General features: G+C 44.4%; 2 protein-coding genes across 3 annotated transcripts in view; one reads left to right on the top strand and one right to left on the bottom strand.

Annotated features, from left to right (window-relative positions):
- Positions 1–7884: 7884 nt before the first annotated feature.
- Positions 7885–13312, bottom strand: SNAP29 (synaptosome associated protein 29). Its single transcript, XM_017814061.1, has 5 exons — positions 12989–13312; positions 11355–11551; positions 10507–10592; positions 9338–9445; positions 7885–8043 (listed from the first exon to the last, which is right to left on the bottom strand). The coding sequence occupies exons 1-5, from the start codon at positions 13199–13201 to the stop codon at positions 7886–7888; spliced, it is 762 nt and encodes a 253-aa protein (XP_017669550.1). The 5' UTR covers positions 13202–13312; the 3' UTR covers position 7885.
- A 286-nt stretch (positions 13313–13598) lies between these two features.
- The window catches only part of PI4KA (phosphatidylinositol 4-kinase alpha), a 58968-nt gene continuing 55492 nt past the window's right edge, over positions 13599–17074 (top strand). The window contains exons 1-2 of one of the 2 annotated variants that reach the window (XM_017814219.1): positions 13599–13832; positions 15904–16020. In XM_017814219.1, the coding sequence (XP_017669708.1) occupies positions 13599–13832; positions 15904–16020 (351 nt within the window). The remainder of the gene's footprint in view (positions 13833–15903; positions 16021–17074) is intronic. The other variant, XM_017814220.1, reaches the window with a different exon arrangement.

Genomic DNA, 17074 nt, shown 5'->3' with positions numbered 1-17074 from the left:
CAGCAATGCATCTACACGTGCCCAAGTGCAAATATATAAGGGTTTTAATGTAGTGCTCAACATAAATATGCACTTATTTCGTAAATAAGTACCTTCTTGAATTAAGGCTCCAGCTTCTTGCCTTCTAATGCACCCAGACCCCACTGCTCAGTCATTGCCAGTAGGTGCTGGTGTCCAGTGACACCTGGGAAGCAGCAATGTGCTGCTGTGTCCCACAGAGGAGCTGCTTTGGTTGTGCTCTTTGTCTTACCTCTCCTGGGCACAGGTGAAGCCCTCGGGCTCCTGGCAGGCTGCCATGGTAAACCCAGCATGCTGCATGTTGGCTCGAGTGGGCAGTAAAGGCCTCAATATTGCCTCTCAAACACTGATTAGTAAAGCAGGCAATTGAAAAAAGTGTTTGTTTAGCTTATGGAGATTGTGGAAAAGAAAACAGCTCCAGAAATTCAAAGCTAGAAATGCTAGAGCAGGCACATCAGACTTCTAAGAATGAGCTTCCACGCCTCCACCCTCAGCTGCAAGGATGAAGGTCTTTCTTAGACAAGCAGTTGAAATGCAGTTCAACAAAAAGCCACTCAGAAGGGTCAAGAGCAAGGATTCAGGCAGTAAAATAAACACCTGGAGATGGAAAAATCCTTCTCCATATTTCCTCCCACATGTTTTGGAATTATTGTGCCAGGAAATTATTAAATCACACAAGTTTCAATAATGAATGTATTGCTTGGATGGCATGGGAAATTTCTGAGGGATACGGCTAAGGAAATTAAAAACTTTGAAAAGTCAGTGATGAAAGGTCAGATAGATGAGTAGGACTAAACCATTATAGGGACCTCTGGAAACAGTGCTGGTATGGGAGGATATTCCTCTGATTGACACAAGTGAGCATTAAGAGGAGGTGTGTGCATAAAATGCAGAGGGATCTTTGTTTAGTATTTTCTGCTGTAATTCAGCACAAAGGTCCCCTGTGATATTTTTGCTCAGCTTGGAAGACTCTTCCACCTAATTAGGAGAGCGACAAATCAGACCTGCTAAAGCACTTCTGTATCCAGAAGGCCATTTTTTTGTCTGGAGAACAAGGCTGCTTCTGCTGTGTCACAGATGCCAGTTTGTGGCACACCAGCGTTTTTCTTTGGCTTAACAAGGCTGGTGCCTCGGTAAGAGGCCCCTCACAATCTTGTTTTCTCACTTGCATTTTGCTTAATGTTGCAGTTCAGTTTTAGGTCATTAGATCTTGCTAAACACATACCAACAAAAATTAAGCTATCAGGGAATTATTGCAGCTATGTCATTTAGGAGAGAACATCCCTCTCCGTGTCACAGTACAGGATGTACTGATCAATGTGTTCTACCTGTCTCGGTCACACCTGCACGGGGGCATGTGGAGGGGAGCTGGGAGGTGACAGTGACAGCCTGGCCATAGCAGAATGGGCTCTGCATCCTCACTGACTGTGCCTGCCTTGCACCCTGAGCACACGGGGGGAGGATCCCACAGGCATCCACAAACACTGCTAGTTCCTCTCCACGCTGTATTACTGCAGCTTTGGGAACAAAAATAAATGCCAGAAATGTCACCAGCCTAGAACACAACAATGCACAATGAAGCAGATAAAATGACTCACAGGTCTCCTCTGCAGTGCTGTTTGCAGCCTAAATATTTTCAGGGCAGAAGGCTGCAGAAGAAGGCTGCAGAACTTTGAATCTGGAATTATCTCAGTCTCCAGCAAAATCCTGCCTTTTAACACTTCTTGGCTTTTCACAAAAATCAGATTACAAGTAACAAGTCCTGGGCATTCAGTCCTGGTCATCTTGCATGCATTATTCCAGGAGGAAAAATAGAGGCTGAGATTGTCCTTCCCTTGCAAAGCTTTCTCTGTGGGCAGGTGGATGCAATCGGGTTTTAACCTTTGCTTTCTTACGTGACAATTTTGTAACCTATTTATATCGAACTGCCGGATTTCTTGGCTGCTCCTCTGCCTAGACTCCACTCAAAGAGGGAAGGAACATCCTGTATCATTCTCCAAGAGGCTCAGTGGGCACAGATGTAAACAGATTGGCCAATGCAGGCACAAGGCAATGCTGAAAATAGGGCAATAAAGTTAAGACTATCGAGACCTGTCCTAGTGCATTACCGTGGACCTTACTGGAAGCCAAGAGCAGACTGCACCACCAGCCTTTGCAGTTGCTTCACACGAGGCAATATTCCCAGAGGAATTTTTCTTCAAAGGCATCCAGACAGCACCATCTAGTCAACAAACATTGCATGCAAACAAACACTGGGGTTGCACAGAAATTCTCAGAGACATCTGGGGCTCAAATCTAGGGCAAACAGGTCAGATTTTAGTACCTACATAACTTGAACTCAGTTAGAACTGGTGAAATGAATACACTGATGAGAGTGTCCTGAAGAAAAGAGGTGGAGTAAAACTGAAGGAAGGTAACTAAACTGCGTAATTCTTCCCAACTGCCCTTACAGGTTTGATCTGAAATGATAAAACTCTTTTGGGCAGTGGCTCCTATTGCAGGGCTGCCAGCACTTGACATACACATCCCAAACTGTACTGTTTTCTTCCCACACTGCAGGGCTAATGCCCACAGCATGGCCCTGGTGGCACACTCCACACCCCTGCTGCCCCCACTGACCCTGGCAGGCTGAGACACACACAGGGCTGGGCAAAGGCTGCTTCTTCCAAGTGACAGAAATCCAGCAGCTCTTCAGAGCCTTGACCTGTGGGCAGAGCTCCCCCCTGGCACATTAACAGAGAGCAGACTGACAGTTAATGTGGAGGGGAAAGGAGGGTCACTGAGAATGAAGATGCCAAGGGGGCCCATTGTTTTCCACAAAATATCCCTTTTCTAGAAGGTTCTGCCTCACCAACAGCAGTCACAGTCCAGCTAGATGTTATAGTGGAGGCAGGGCTCCACAGTCACTGTATTTAGAAAACCCTGCCTGGCATTCAGGGATCTTCCTGATTTGGCAGCCTGTTTATTCTGGGGGCACCTCCCTGCTTGCTTTCAACAGAGCCTTCCCAAGCCTTCAGTTCTGGCCCCAATGGAATTGTTCTTCATATTTTCCCGTTTCGGGAATATGTAATAAATTTATTTGGAAGGAAACAAACCCTCCTACCAAAACAAAATGAAAATTACAGAACTGCCTCCTAAAGCCAAACCTCTTTTCAGAAGCAGGGAGAGGGACAGGCAGAAACGTGGGGTCCTTCATTCCAACAGCACCTGCTCTGCCTGGTTTTACGTACTTGGATGAGCATCCTTTACCCCCCCCTTCCCTCCCTCATTCCCCAGAAAAGCAGGGACTGCACTGCAAGCAAGGAGGTCCTTGAGAAAACACAAAAGGGTTGAAATGCCTGACCAGCTATAAACAAACAGCTGTGTGTGAAATACTCTTAAGACTCAGAAACTGATTCTCCATGCAAGCAGAGCAAGGAAGCAATTTATATTCCTAGCAGAGATCCAGAATCCACCACACTGCTCCATTCTCTACCATCTCCCACTGTGCTCTTTGCATTATTTTGATTTCTCTATATGCAACAATCAAGTGCAGAGATGGAAGAGCTCTCAATTCCCATTTGTTGAAGAACTCTCAGCATAAAGGCAGCAAAATGAAGTTACCGGAAATTAAAAAAAAAAACCAAAACCCATCAGTCTCTCTACTGATTTTCCCTTTTCAGAGCTTTTTAAATAAATAACCCTTCTGAAACTCTGCTTTACCATATTAAACAAAACTAAACTCTATTACAAAAAAAAAAAAAAAAAAAAAGAATTCAGAAGCCAAGTTCCTCCCTCATGTACAGATAAGAACCTAACTGGAGGTCAGGACATTCACAAGTTCTCTACCATCACCAAATTTGGGACTACACAGGAATATTACAAACTCTGTTTAAAGTTTTCAAGACGGTTCATGTATTTTTTTGCCTTACTCCTGTGTCACCTGCCTTGTTCATGCCCACATCCAGTTATTGATATTCCTGCTAATACCAAGCACTATGGCAAGATTACTTTCCAAGCAACATCTTGAATTATTTTATCATCACAAATAAAATTTTTGCAAAAATGAATGCTTGCTTGCATTCCTCTTTCAGGATCTGAGACTCTACTCAAGAATTATGTAGAAATGTAATACTCTGTTTTTATTCTCAGAAAACAAAACCCACCAGCTTATTTCCATATTGGCACAAATTTAACAGAGTAGGTCCAGCATTTTAACAGATATTATGGGGAAAAAGTGACAATGAAGTTGTAATAAAAAAAATTTCGGAGATAAATGCAAAAACTCTTCATTAACAATAAGCACCTTTTATTGACCATCTTACCATTTAACACTCATTTCTTCCAGTCTCCTAAATTGCTGAACTACAGTCCAGTTTAGCATTTAAATAAAAGATAATGCAATTTGACTTGTACAAAAAGTGTTATACCTGGGTGGCACAGAATTAAAGTTCTTTTTTAAAAAGCGACAGACACAAATAATCACCACCTATGATTTGAAAATTAAGTCCTACGTATTTCAAAGTAAAAATTAACACATATCCTCCATATGATGTTACGCTTGTAAAAATGCCTACAAAAATCTGTTTATTCAGAAGGCAGAGTGGGTGGAAAGTATTTCCTGTTTTACCATTTAACAAATGATATCACAAAAGCTACAAGGCAGCAAAATACTTCAGATGAATTTCACAGACTAAAAGAACCCCTGACACCATCGTGTCCCAAGGATTTCTGAGGGTCAATCCAGCTCAGCACAAAGACAGATCCTTGGAGTTCAGACTAAAGTTCAGCTACACATCATTTGTTACAATACTTAATTCAATGCTCAGGAAATTTAAAAATCAAATACACCTGGAAATCTAGTCCTCAGATACTGGTTATTCCCATTTGTGCTCCTTGCTGCTTTTGAGAGTCTAATGTCTGTGTTATGAAGTTATGTTAGTTCCAGGTGTTTAAAATCTCTTCAAAACTGAGCAGCAAACTTTTTGAGGAGCAAGAAAATTGCCTTTTATAAAGAATACTTAAAATATTTTTTGCCATTTTCTTATGACCTTATTAAACTTCTACTCAAGCCAATAAAAATAACCAGAACTATTTTGCTGCAAGAACACCAGTTTATATGCCAACGTGAATATGCAGGCAAAATCATTTATTTTATCGAGTTAGCATGTGAGTGCAAATTAAATCTCTTCTGAAATTCCTAGACCCCACACAGTTTAAGTTTTTCAGCAGTATCCAAGAAGAAATAAAACTCCATCTCAGGGAACAGTAAGAAAAGCTACTGAAGTAAATCCTTCATTACACATGCAAAGTGGCATTTCCTGGAAAGGCAAAAATCCATGTGGTTATTTTTCTTTAAATTTCCTTTTCCTGCAGGATGGAAAGTTATTCCAAGAGAAAAAAAAATCATCGCTATTACAAAATAGTGTTGTCTCCTCATGTCAGTTCCACTGAAGTTCATTATCAGCATAAAGCATCTATATGGAAGCAGAGGAAGGGAATTCAGTTTGTAGCAGACATTCCTTAGACATTCCTTTATACATGCACAATCTTTTCCCCCCTGCAATTATTTCTCCAATGTGGAAAATAATCCTTTAAAACAAGGCCATTAAAACAAGACAAAAATAGTAAATAGAGCAGAAAAACCTAAGCAAAGGCAGGAATATGTTACTGAGGCAGTGATGGCATTGTTAGAGGAGATGAGGAGTTAGACCTCTGTGTAAATTCCACAGGGCTGAGATCCTGGGATTCTAGTCTGCTTGGATCACAACATTCTCAAAGCAGAAATAGGGATTTATTTTCTATTCCCCTTCCCTACCTGTGTTTTCAAAGGCATCAAAGATATCCGGGATGCAGTGAACATTCCATAAGGCCAATACAACTAAACATCTGAACAAAACTAAACCAGGTATAATCAAAATTTCAATCTTCCTTCACTGAGATACTTAATATTTTGAATACTAACAATTGTATAATTTACTAAATAAATGTATCGATAAATGTATGTCTCTCTTGAGACATCAAATCATATAATTAATAAATATTCTAACAGTAAGAGAATTAATCATGGTATACACCCAAAAAGATTATATATTAATAAGGTATTTAATGGTTCTGAATGAGCATAAACGATACAAACTGAAAATTAAAAAGCAATTAAAAGTACTCAATAGCTCTTGAAGTTTTATGTCCCTGAAAACCAGATTTTTATTTAGGGACTGAAATCAATGACATGAGTAACAAATGGAAACAGAGGCTCACCTCAAATCTAATTCACAACTCAACCCTGCTAGTAATGCCACAAGTAGTATTTTTTCCATAATACAATGTTTAATAAGTGTAGCTTTTTAGTGATTTATTTTTCTACAAGTGAACTTCCAGAAGACACAGTAAAACAACAAAAGGCTCGAGTTCTCTTTTACCTCCCTAACAACTGGGTGCACTTTGCAGCAAGTGAGCTCAAGGTAACAAACCCCTTGAGAAAGGAAAGAGCAGGGTGGGAATGCCATGTCTGTGAAGGACACGAGCTTGACAGCTTCAAACACCAAGGTCTTCCTTTAATTCATAACATAACGTGGCACAAGCTCAAAAACAATGAACCTGTCTCCTCCCAGCCACACGTTGTCAGTCGTGATCTGACACAGGTCCCTGGGCCTCTCCAAACCACAGCTGACTCATTTTCAGGACAGGCAGCAAGTTCTCATTGTTATGTCTTCAGGTTGGAGCAGATTTGTGATTATTTTGCTCTACAGGGATACTTATAAAAGAACAAAACAAAGTGAAAGGCTCAACTTCTATTTGGAAGACTCAAAAATGTTTCTGAGCTTTTCTTCATTTGCAGGAATTTTATCATACCTGCTAAGCCAAGGCAGGTGGACGTGAACCCAAGTGGAGTTTAACAGTCACATGGCCCAGCAAAACAGAGCATCTGCTCCATCCCTAATAACATTTGAAATCAATGTTAAACAATCTTCTGTGATCTGTTTGTGCAGTTTATCAGATCAACTCTCCATTCCTAAAATGGAAGCTATTTTTTCAAATAGCCACCTAAATGAATAAGCTGAGAAAGAGCAGAAAATAAAAAAGCAGATGGTGACAATTTCAGCAAAAGTATATTTAAAAACATGTACAATTAAGTCCTGATTTTGTTACCCAAACTCTTTGGGTCACTGTCAATCGACATTTTTTGCAGACCATGATATCCTTAGAGATCTCTACTGGAAAGACTGTAAAGGCAATTAGTATTTAGTGACCAAACATAAAAAACACAGTTCATGGATTCACCATTTGGCAAAAGTCATCTTAGGAAGGGGAACACACACAGGATATTATCATGATTGCATGACACCCTTGATATTTTACAACTTCCACAGAACAGTCCATTCCTTAAGCTCCAGAAATGCCACAACAGTCACTTTAAATTATTTTTACAGCTGGAAATCAGCGTTTTTTCAGAATTTAACATAGCTGTAGGTAAACAGAATTAGCAACATGTGTTCTGAACAAAGCAGCACATTCTGTTCCCCCTGCCCCCTCCCCAAAACAGAGGCAAAAAACGCAGTTCCTTTTCTCACCACAGCTCCCAGGCCAAGGACACTGAAGCTTTGTGGCCTGCGAATTCCTCCACGCACACGACACAGTTACACAACTGAGCAGGGCATCCTGACCCCGTGCTGAGACTTTACTCCACATGCACTATTCCCATGGACACTAAGAAGAAATTTCATGTATTGTGCTGAATTAAGCCTATGGAATTTTATGGACAACAAAACCAATAACGTATCAGAAAAAAGGAGGAACGGATACTATCCAAGATTTTTTAAGAGATGGGTTGAAATGAGACATCCAGGATGATCTGACGCTGGACAAAAAGAATTCTAAAAATCCTTTAAAGTTGTCGGACTCTTTTATCAGTGTTTTTAATATTGATGTCCAGTGTCTCTACTTTCCTTGTGAGCCGATCCAGCATATCATCCTGCTCCTCGATTTCCGTCTGCAGACCCAGGGCCAGGTTTTTCAGCCGACTCAGCCCAGAAGACATCTCATCTGCCAAGGGAGAGAGGGACCATAGGGAACCACACTGGTATAACACACACTGCTCAAATGGGCACTGCCAGGATCCCCCCTCCTCCTGGGTTAGAAAATGTCAGGTACAACTTCTCAGCTCTGAGTGTTCCTCTGCAGTAGTGGAAGCACTGCTCTGTCCAGAGTTGTACTGCTTTACTACCAGAAGTGATCACTTCCTTCTTTCTTCCACTACAAGTTAACTTCAAATGCTTAACACCAAACTGAATCTTTATCAAATGACATACCCTGTAATGTAATTTTTATTTTTTAAATGTATTTTACAGAAAAATCAGATGCATCTTTTCTCAGCTCAGCATACACAATCTGCTCACTACCTCAATTGTTTTTCCTTAAACTTCATGTAGAAGTATCATCAATACTTCTTAAGTCTTCAGTGTTATTTATCATAGATGAAAACCTCCCATTTCCAGATTTTCTAATTTGGCTACAAGGTGACTATTTTATTGCATGATTGATTGGTATAAATGCTTCTGAAGCAAGTAAGTTTTCCACAGCTTGTGAGTAGAACAATGTGTTTCCAACTAAACTCTTCTGCCTATTTCTTTGATCCATTCCTTTCGGATTTCTTTCCAATCTCTTTTTTCCAGGTCAGCTACAGAGAGACACGTGTAAGCAAAGAGGCACTTTGTCTATATGTTACAGAACAAAGGAAGGCAAAGTCAGCTGAACAGCTTCGGGAAGCAATAAAAGGAATGCGGCAAATTCACAAATTAAATATTTAGTGCCTTTCGATTCTTCTATTTTTGGCAAAAAACTCCCGTGTATGATCTAAGAGGACTCATGTTTTTGGTGTGGGGTTTTTTTTCCCCAGGTTGTTCAAGGACAGCTCCAAAACTTCTCAAGCACAAGCATGTGGCAGAAGAGTTGAAGTGTTGATGCCAATAGTGCATCACTCCACAGCAGGTTTATATTATCCCAGACATCCTAGCTGGTTTGTTTCTAGCTGGTTGCACTTCAAATGCATTTCTAACTCAGATTTGTTACTAATTTTTGGGAGGAGATGACCCACAGACATCCCCTAGCATTCTACATTCAAATAATTTATGTTTCAATCAAACTTTGGATTCTGCCATCTAGACAGTTTAGAAATGCAGAATATAAGCAAATGATTTTTTTATTTTTCATCAAATTTCATATATTAACTAAACAAAAAACTCTTTGTTGGTAGTATATAACTTAGTAATTTTATCTGGCTTAGGAATCAAGAATTGACAAGTGTATTACATCAAACAGCTTCAGTTTTCTCACTCACCTAAGTTTGTATCAATTTTCTGGTGGTAAGCTCGTAGCTGTTGGTTCTTAGGGTAGGAATCATCCCTTTGCACTGAAGAAACTAAATCTGCTTTGCTGAAATCACTGTCTGTTAAGGGTGTAGAATACAGAATGTTATATAATTAAAAAGCCAGTAAAAAGAAGCTTTACAGTTTTAGGAAGGCTGTTAAAAATTAGCCTGAACACAGCTGCCAGGTAACCCCATCACAGGGGGTAACCCCATCACAGTGTAGACACCACTGTCTACAGGGCACCTCTCAGGATGGACAGTGAAGCTACAATTCTTCTTTTTGGCTGCCTTTTTTTTTAGTTCTAGTAGGCAGCTGAGAGATAAAAGGAAAAACCCAGTGTCCCAACTCACATCCAGGTGGGACGGTCTCTGTACCCGCAGGGAGCCGTCCCAGGCGAGGCCCCGAGGCTGCTCTGCCCTCCCCTGGACAGACCTCGGCATTACACGGAGTGGAGCGGAGACATATCCCAAAAGCATTTTTCTCTCTTTACTCACACAGCTACAACTGTGGCTATGCTGCTGCTTTCCCACTCCTACCACGCTAATTAACCGAACATCCCTCGAAAAAGGAACACTTCCTTGGCACATAAAAGCCATCACAGAAGTTAAGGCACTGTGGGAAGGGGGAATGAGGCCAAACCCCAAACGCTGCCTTGTGAGAATCAGGTGATGACTCGAGTAGGGAGGGTTACAGTCCATGTTTGAGATAACAAGGAAAATGTATCTGACAAATGATGGTTAAGAGGAGACCCTCAACATTAAGCTGACATTTTGGCAAACCTGGGGCAAGGCTGCCTGCACATTGTGTGCATTTTTGGCTACAGTCTCCTCTACGTGAATATAAGCACCAAAAGCTTTTAAAGTCTTTACTAGCTGTAGAATAAATTCCCCACTGGAAGGGCTAAATAAAATCTGTATCCAAATTAAAAAAATATCACATCTGCAGCATGGATATAAAGGGCTTTAGGGGAAACAATTCCCTAGGATTCAAAGCCATGAAGGCTGGGATACAAATCTCCAGATGTTGGGCAGTAATGTAAGTCAGCAGCTGGGCAGGCTGAAGGGTCTCTGCCTTCATCACTCTGCAAGCTTGCTCCACGTGGATGACAGGCAATCAGTGTAAAATAAAGTTAACAAACCTGAATTATCTAGCTTCCTTAAATTTGGATGGCTTTCCTGGTATTTTGACTCTTGTTCTTTACTAGACATCATTGCTTCTTTTAATCTAGTGAAAAAAAGAGAAGAAAAAGAAAATATTGGTATGGACCACAGGCCTCATTCTGAGTCTGTTAAACAAGAAAAGATATCAAATTTACACAAGAAGAGCAAGTTTGTTAGACCTGATCCAAAATGTTCCTTTAAAAGGAACTATTAACCATCAGCATTTATGTTCACTGAAAGCAGAACTGGTCACTTTTGTGCTCAAAATAGCAAACGGAAACATTGCTATCAAAACCAAAACTGCATCTCCTGTCTTGAAGGCGACACATTCCCTTCCTTTAGTGGAGGATGGAGGGGCAAGGGAGGGAGGAAATCAGTGTATGCAGCATTATCAGGCTTTACAGAAGTTTCTCAGGTGAAGAGAAACAAATACTGTAAGACACAGTAACTTCACAGGAACTCATTTTTATTTACAGCTTTAACAGAAGCGAGAGAAGCACACTCAGTATTTAACTGGGAGCACATCAATGCTACAAATTAAGATTTCCTGGTAAGACTGAAGTAAGCTCGATAATTCAGAAGACTGAAGAATTACTTGTGTAATTTTGTGTAATTGGATTGATTTCCCACAAAGTTATTCTCACTAATATACAAATAAAAATAGAAGTACAAATATTTTTTATAGGTGTTAAAGGAAACAGGGAGCTAGAAACCATCTCAAGACTTTGCTTGACAAAATCAACAGATCTTTTAAGTTGTGATTTCCTGGTGACATTTCAGAGATGTGTGGGAGACAAGTCCCAAGTAAAACATTTCTTTTACTTACCTGCTGTTAGCATAGTAGTCAGGGGCTCCATTCTGCTCTGGCTTGCTCTCTGGAGGTTTGGCTCTGAAGTAGTTTACCAAGCCCCCCCAAACACTCTTAATGCTGTTTATGTGCCTCTGACTTGTCTTCAAGTCCTGGTCCATTTTATCCACCATCTGCTCCGTGCGCTTCAGGGCCTCTCCCTGACGGACGAGCTCCTGACAGGCATCGACAGGGAAAGAGCAGCTCGTGAAGCCAAGACAAACTGACACATCAAGCATTTTAACAGACACTCTGAAGAAAAATAACAGAGTTCCTTCATCTGTGTGGGTTATTTCTAAAGGCAAAGGGCTTTTTCACTCGCTCCTCTTCCCCCAGGGCATTTCAATCAAGAGTTGCTGCTCAGCCATGGCATTAACCAGCTATAAAATCCCCGTTCCTGTGCCATGCCAGATTCCTGATGCCTGCTACAAACAGCATCCAGGAGTTTTCTGTGCTGCCCTTTTGTGGGGTTGACATTTGCATCTCCTGCTGACAGAACAAGCATAGCACCACATGGGTGATGTGGTGGAAACCCAAAGGTTTATGGCAGGGAGATAAGCAAGCACAACGATTTCTAGCTGTGAATGGCACCTGCATTGGGAAGAGATTCTATTTTCACCTTAGTGGGATGTTCCTGATAATTTAGAAACAGAATAACCAGAGGAAATAAACACAAATAGAATTTCTTCAGACTGCAGGAATATTTTAGTTAATATTAATAGTGCAGGATTTAGGAATTTTTATATATGGAAGTACATTATTTTCTAATTCAGCGGCACAAACACTATTCCAAATTAATCCAAAGATTTATTCTGGCAGGACAGTTGCCTGCAGCTACCAATTGTGCAAAACAAAGAACTTTGTGTTCATAGTCTGGCTAAACTGTGGGAAATTCTAGTTGAATGTTCTTTTTTCTTCCCCCCCCCCTCAATAAAGCACCAAACACACAGAACTCAAGTTTCGCCACAGGCCTCGTGTCAAGCCTAAACTCTTCATTCCTCCCTTGTGCTTTTCTGGACAAACAAGTCCAAAAGTCCACAGCAGTCCCACCGAGAACCCCCTGAGCAGAAGCACCTTGTGCAGCTTGGGCTGTCTGAGGGTAATTTGGGCAATAACACCCAAGGAACATCCCATTGGCAGGTGACACAAGGGCCAAGAGCTTTATGAGCGACGTCCCCGAGCACAAACTGCTCTGAAACAGGGCCCGAGGAATGAAGGAAATGATTAATCGGGGTGAAGCCCAGCACATCACAAACAACTGACAGGGCAGGCCCTGCACCCAACCCAGAGGACTGCTGGAAACCTTTCAGTCAGACAAAACGAGGCTTAAATGCCACACAATAAAACTCAGTAAGAATTGATAAAAGCAGCTGAAGAAACGGTCGAGTCCCCGCCCCAGCATTACACAGACAGGGTGGAATTGGGATTTTTCGCTCAAAACCCAAACCACCACCCAGGAAACCAGCCGGCACTAAGACAGGGTGGCTGCGGAACACTGACTAACCCTACAGAGGGACGTGTCGGGGGGAAAAAGGACAAGACCCCCCGTCCCGGAGGGCCGAGGGAGCCACCGGGCCCTGCGGGCGACGGCTCCGCTCCCGGCCCCGACCCACCTCGGAGGCGGCCACGCCGATGCGCTCGGACTCGTAGAGCAGCGAGAGGGAGCGGGCGGTGCTGTCGGCCGAGGCGGCGGAGCGGCGCAGCACCTCCTGCTGCAGGTACCGCTGCCGGTCCGCCTCGCCCGCCCCGCCGGGACCCACCGCCGCCGCCGCGTCCTCCTCATCGTCCTCCGCGAACGGGTTGTAGCTCCTCGGGACGGCCGACATGGCGCAGCCGACCGCGGGGAGCGCTCGGGAAGTCCCTGACCCTGGGGAAACCCTCACGGAGCCGCCGCCTCGGGCCGCTCCGCTCCTTCCGCCTGCGCGCGTCGGGCGGAACCACCGCGTGCCCCCCCCTCGTGGGCGGGGCGATCGCGCTGCAGCGCCGGTGGGGGACAGGCGGTGCTGGACGGGACCATCGCGGCCGCGGGGGGGGGTAGGAGGGGCTGCGCTGAGCGCGCCCGTTTGCAGAGCGGGGCGGGCCGGGAGGGCGGGCACCGGGCGGTAGTGAAGCCGCTGCGGGCGCCGCCATGTTGGCGGTGTGATTGGTGCTTCGTGATCCCGCCGAGGCGGTGTTCTCGCGGGAGGGGGCGGTGCGCGCTGCCCGGCGGGGCTCCCGCACAACATGGCGGCCGCGGTGGTGGCGGCTGCGGCGGCCGCTGCGGCCACGGCGGCCACAGCCACGGCGGCCACGGCGGCGGCGGCCGGGACCGGCACCGGGACCGCCACGGTCGGGGCCGCCGCGGCGCCCTCCGCCGGACGCGGAGGCGGCGCGGCCACCGCACGCGGCTTCTACTTCAACACTGTGCTGTCGCTGGCGCGCTCGCTGGCGGTGCAGAACCCGGCTCCGCTGGAGAAGGTGAGGGGCTTCTGTGAGGGGAGTGTCGTGTGTGTGTATGGGGGGGGCTGCGGCTGTGAGGGCGGCGGGGGTTTCACGCGCGGGGGCTGCGGGAGTGCCGTGTGGGAGTATCACGTGTGGGCCTGCGGGGCTGTCACGCGTGGAAGCCGCGTGTGTGTGTGTGTGTGGGGGATGTCGGAGAGTCGTCATGCGAGAGGGGGGTCGTGTTTTTGTGTTTGCACGTCACGCGAGGGGCCGGCGGGAAGGGTCGGCCCCGTGCGGGGCCCTTCTGTGCAGAGTGTTTGTGCGGGGCGGGCTGTGGGGACCCGCGCGGCCCGTGGGCAGCGGGTCGGAGCCGCGGCGGGTGATGCTCCGGGGTGATGCCGCTCCCCTCGGGCGGGGCTGTCTGTGGTCCTGGGAGTGGGATCTGTCCCGCCATGGCTCCTGTGAGCCATCCTGACCCAAAAACGCCGTCAGCGCAGCCCCCCCGTGTCCTCGCAAGGAACGCGGGTCCTCAGCGGCTGCGCCTCCCCCGGGTCTGTGGAACAGGGTCTTGTGGGCGTAATTAGTCTCAGCCTAATTAGGACTGGTTGCTTTGCTCCGGGTGTCCTGTTAAATCCAGGTGACGGGTAGAATCTGCCTGGGTGAGATAAAGCTCCGCTGAAGGTAAAGCCAGCCAGGGGATGTGTGTGTGTGCACCGCTGCCCTGGCAGGTGTGTGCTGTGCTGGGGGAGGAGGGATGGACACGCTGGTGTTTGGGGAGTTGGCTGCCCCGAGCCAGAAGTGACAGAACGTCTGAATTGCCTCATGCAATAATCATGACTAAATAGCTGAAAAGCACGGCTCTGTGCTGATGAAAACTCTGCTGCTTGTTCCTGGCCAGCTGTTGCCGCCTTCGGTTCTTACTTCGTGTTCTGGAAATGTGCCATTGGTGTGACAGCCAACGGTGAATAATTTTTGTAAGCCTTGCTGTTGGTTCACTAATATCCAGGGATTTATTTATTTAATTTTTTATTTATTAGTTTGACAGATTACAGGAGAAGTTAAATGATATTAACAGTTCATATCTATCTAAAATTACTCACTCATGTTATTGCAGGTGTAACCTGACGTGGAACACATGCAGCAGCAGTCATTTTCCAAAGTTCATGTGTCCTCTCCAGCATTTTATGTTGAGCAAGAGCCTTATTTGTGTTGTTGTCTTACTAGTCTTGTAATTATGAGATCTGGCAGTTGAAGGACCAGAATCCTAAATTCCACTGCGTGTCCAGTAGCTTCTTGTAATCCTCCAGGGAAACTTTTCTTGGTTTAGAAATGTCAAGGTGGGGTGTTCAAAGAGTTATCTAAATAGGAAATGACTTGACATTCAAACACAGGAGAGTCAGACATAGTTATTTATTATGACAGTCTTCTTTAGATAGTATTTATTAACATCAAGGAAATTCATGAAAAGACAATATGCTTGCTGCGTTTTCCATTTGTTAACAGTTCCAGAGAAAAACAAAGTATTTGGAGGATTTGTTGTATTCTTTAGATGTGTGTGTGCTGAGTATGGAGTTAAGTATTAGCTAAGCAGTGAGAAAATAATAGTTTTGAAAACTTAATCTGTAACCTGAAAGATTTGAGCCAGTCGTACTCATCTTGGTAACAGTTAATGGTTCAGTGCTGTATATGAAGAATGCATTGGTGCAGCTGTAAACAAAGCTCCAGCCACCTGTTTTTTTGTTTACAGGAATTGAGTAAACGTGATAAATTTGCCTGCTGCACGTTTCTTGCACATCTAAAATGCCCAGTGAAGGAAAACTTTGTCATACTTCAACGCTCTGATCAAGTGTTGAAGAAAGCCTTTAAATCAACCCATGTTGTGGTAGAAATGTTTGACTTCTGCTCGAGCTTTTCCTGTCTCTCTCTGGGTTCTGTCATTCACCACCCTTTCCCAACCCTTGAATGCTCTTGTTAAGGTTGATGGCTAAAGGAGGGTAACGTGCCCATCTGTCTTCCAGAAGATGGAGAGACCACCGTGCACTTCAAACTTCAGTTTGTTTTGACACTTTGTCTTGTTCCACTGTTCTTTCCCTCCGCTGTTTTTCAGGTACAAAAGCTGCTCTGTATGTGTCCAGTGGATTTCCATGGGATTTTCCAGTTGGATGAACGTCGCAGGGATGCTGTTATTGCTTTAGGAATCTTCCTAATTGAATCTGACCTGCAGGTATTTTCCCCACCTGGGCTAACTGTTTATCTTTGAAGATTAATTCAAGTTTAGTTGTTGAATGAATGAAAAGTTGATGTTTTTCTTCATAAAAATGAATTAAAATATCAGAGGTAAGAGATGAATGCAGGCAGGAGAGCACAAGGAAGCAAGGACAGCACTGAGGAGTGAGATAGAAGAATAAAAAAAGTAGTCATGGCACTGCCACAACCAGACTACTGGCATGTTTTCTGGTCATCATACCTTAAGGAGAGAAAGGAAAGACTATTCAGGAGGATTTACTTAAAACATGTGTGTCATTGTGTGTTCTTCCCCACATGCTCCTGAATGACAGGGATGTTCCAGTGCAGTCCTGAAGGTCAGGTTTGCAGCAGGCCCTTTCCTGCCTGGCACTGGCCAGGATAAACAGACAGACAGAGCACACAGGCTGCATTGTACATGAACATCCCTTCTGTGTCTGCCAGCTTGGGCAGGACAAGCTGGTTCTCTTCCCTGGAGCTCTGGGCATCATATTGTTCCATGCAGGGGAAAGGGAGGATATACCCAGTCCTAGACCAAGAGTCATTAGGCCTCACTTTAAAATCTTCCACGTTGCTGGGGTTTGCTTCAGGCCTGAATTGCCTCCTGTTGAGGGTTCATGTGCTATGGTACAGCTTGCCTGGTTATTATTGGGGTTGTTCTTTTTTTGTTTTTTTTTTCTAAGGCAGTATTTGTATTTCATAGCATTTTATGATGTTTCCAAAGCCAGCAGTCAGTATTAGTTAATCCAACCCCATGAAGAAGGGAAGTGCTGTCCTTTGATTTGCAGGTGAGGGAGCTGGAGCATTACACAGGTGTGTGAAGTGACTTGTGTAAGGCCATGGGATGGGTCACATGAGGTGGGACTGGCACTCTGAATTTCTAGCTGCCTTCAAATTATTTTGGGGCCTTGCTGTCAGTTAATGAATTGTTTGTGGGTAGGTACGTTATGGTTCTGGAATATTTTTCTGCAACTTTTGCAGAGAATGAACTGTTGCCTGGAATGAAAGTCTTGGATTTAAGGCACTGAGTTGGG

The sequence above is a fragment of the Lepidothrix coronata genome, unplaced genomic scaffold (assembly GCF_001604755.1).
Source record: "Lepidothrix coronata isolate B3197 unplaced genomic scaffold, Lepidothrix_coronata-1.0 Scaffold44, whole genome shotgun sequence".
NCBI lineage: Eukaryota > Metazoa > Chordata > Aves > Passeriformes > Pipridae > Lepidothrix > Lepidothrix coronata.
The sequence above is the reverse complement of the archived record's forward strand: the minus strand, read 5'-3'. Positions and strand labels throughout refer to the sequence as shown.

What these genes read in the sequence shown, in the direction of transcription:
- SNAP29 (XM_017814061.1), bottom strand. Translation starts at nt 13,201, where the DNA reads ATGTCGGCCGTCCCGAGGAGCTACAACCCGTTCGCGGAGGACGATGAG. An exon ending in TCGGCGTGGCCGCCTCCGAG is followed by an intron (nt 11,552 to 12,988) that starts GTGGGTCGGGGC and finishes GATGCCTGTCAG; the next exon opens with GAGCTCGTCCGTCAGGGAGA. An exon ending in AAGGAAGCTAGATAATTCAG is followed by an intron (nt 9,446 to 10,506) that starts GTTTGTTAACTT and finishes CACCCTTAACAG; the next exon opens with ACAGTGATTTCAGCAAAGCA.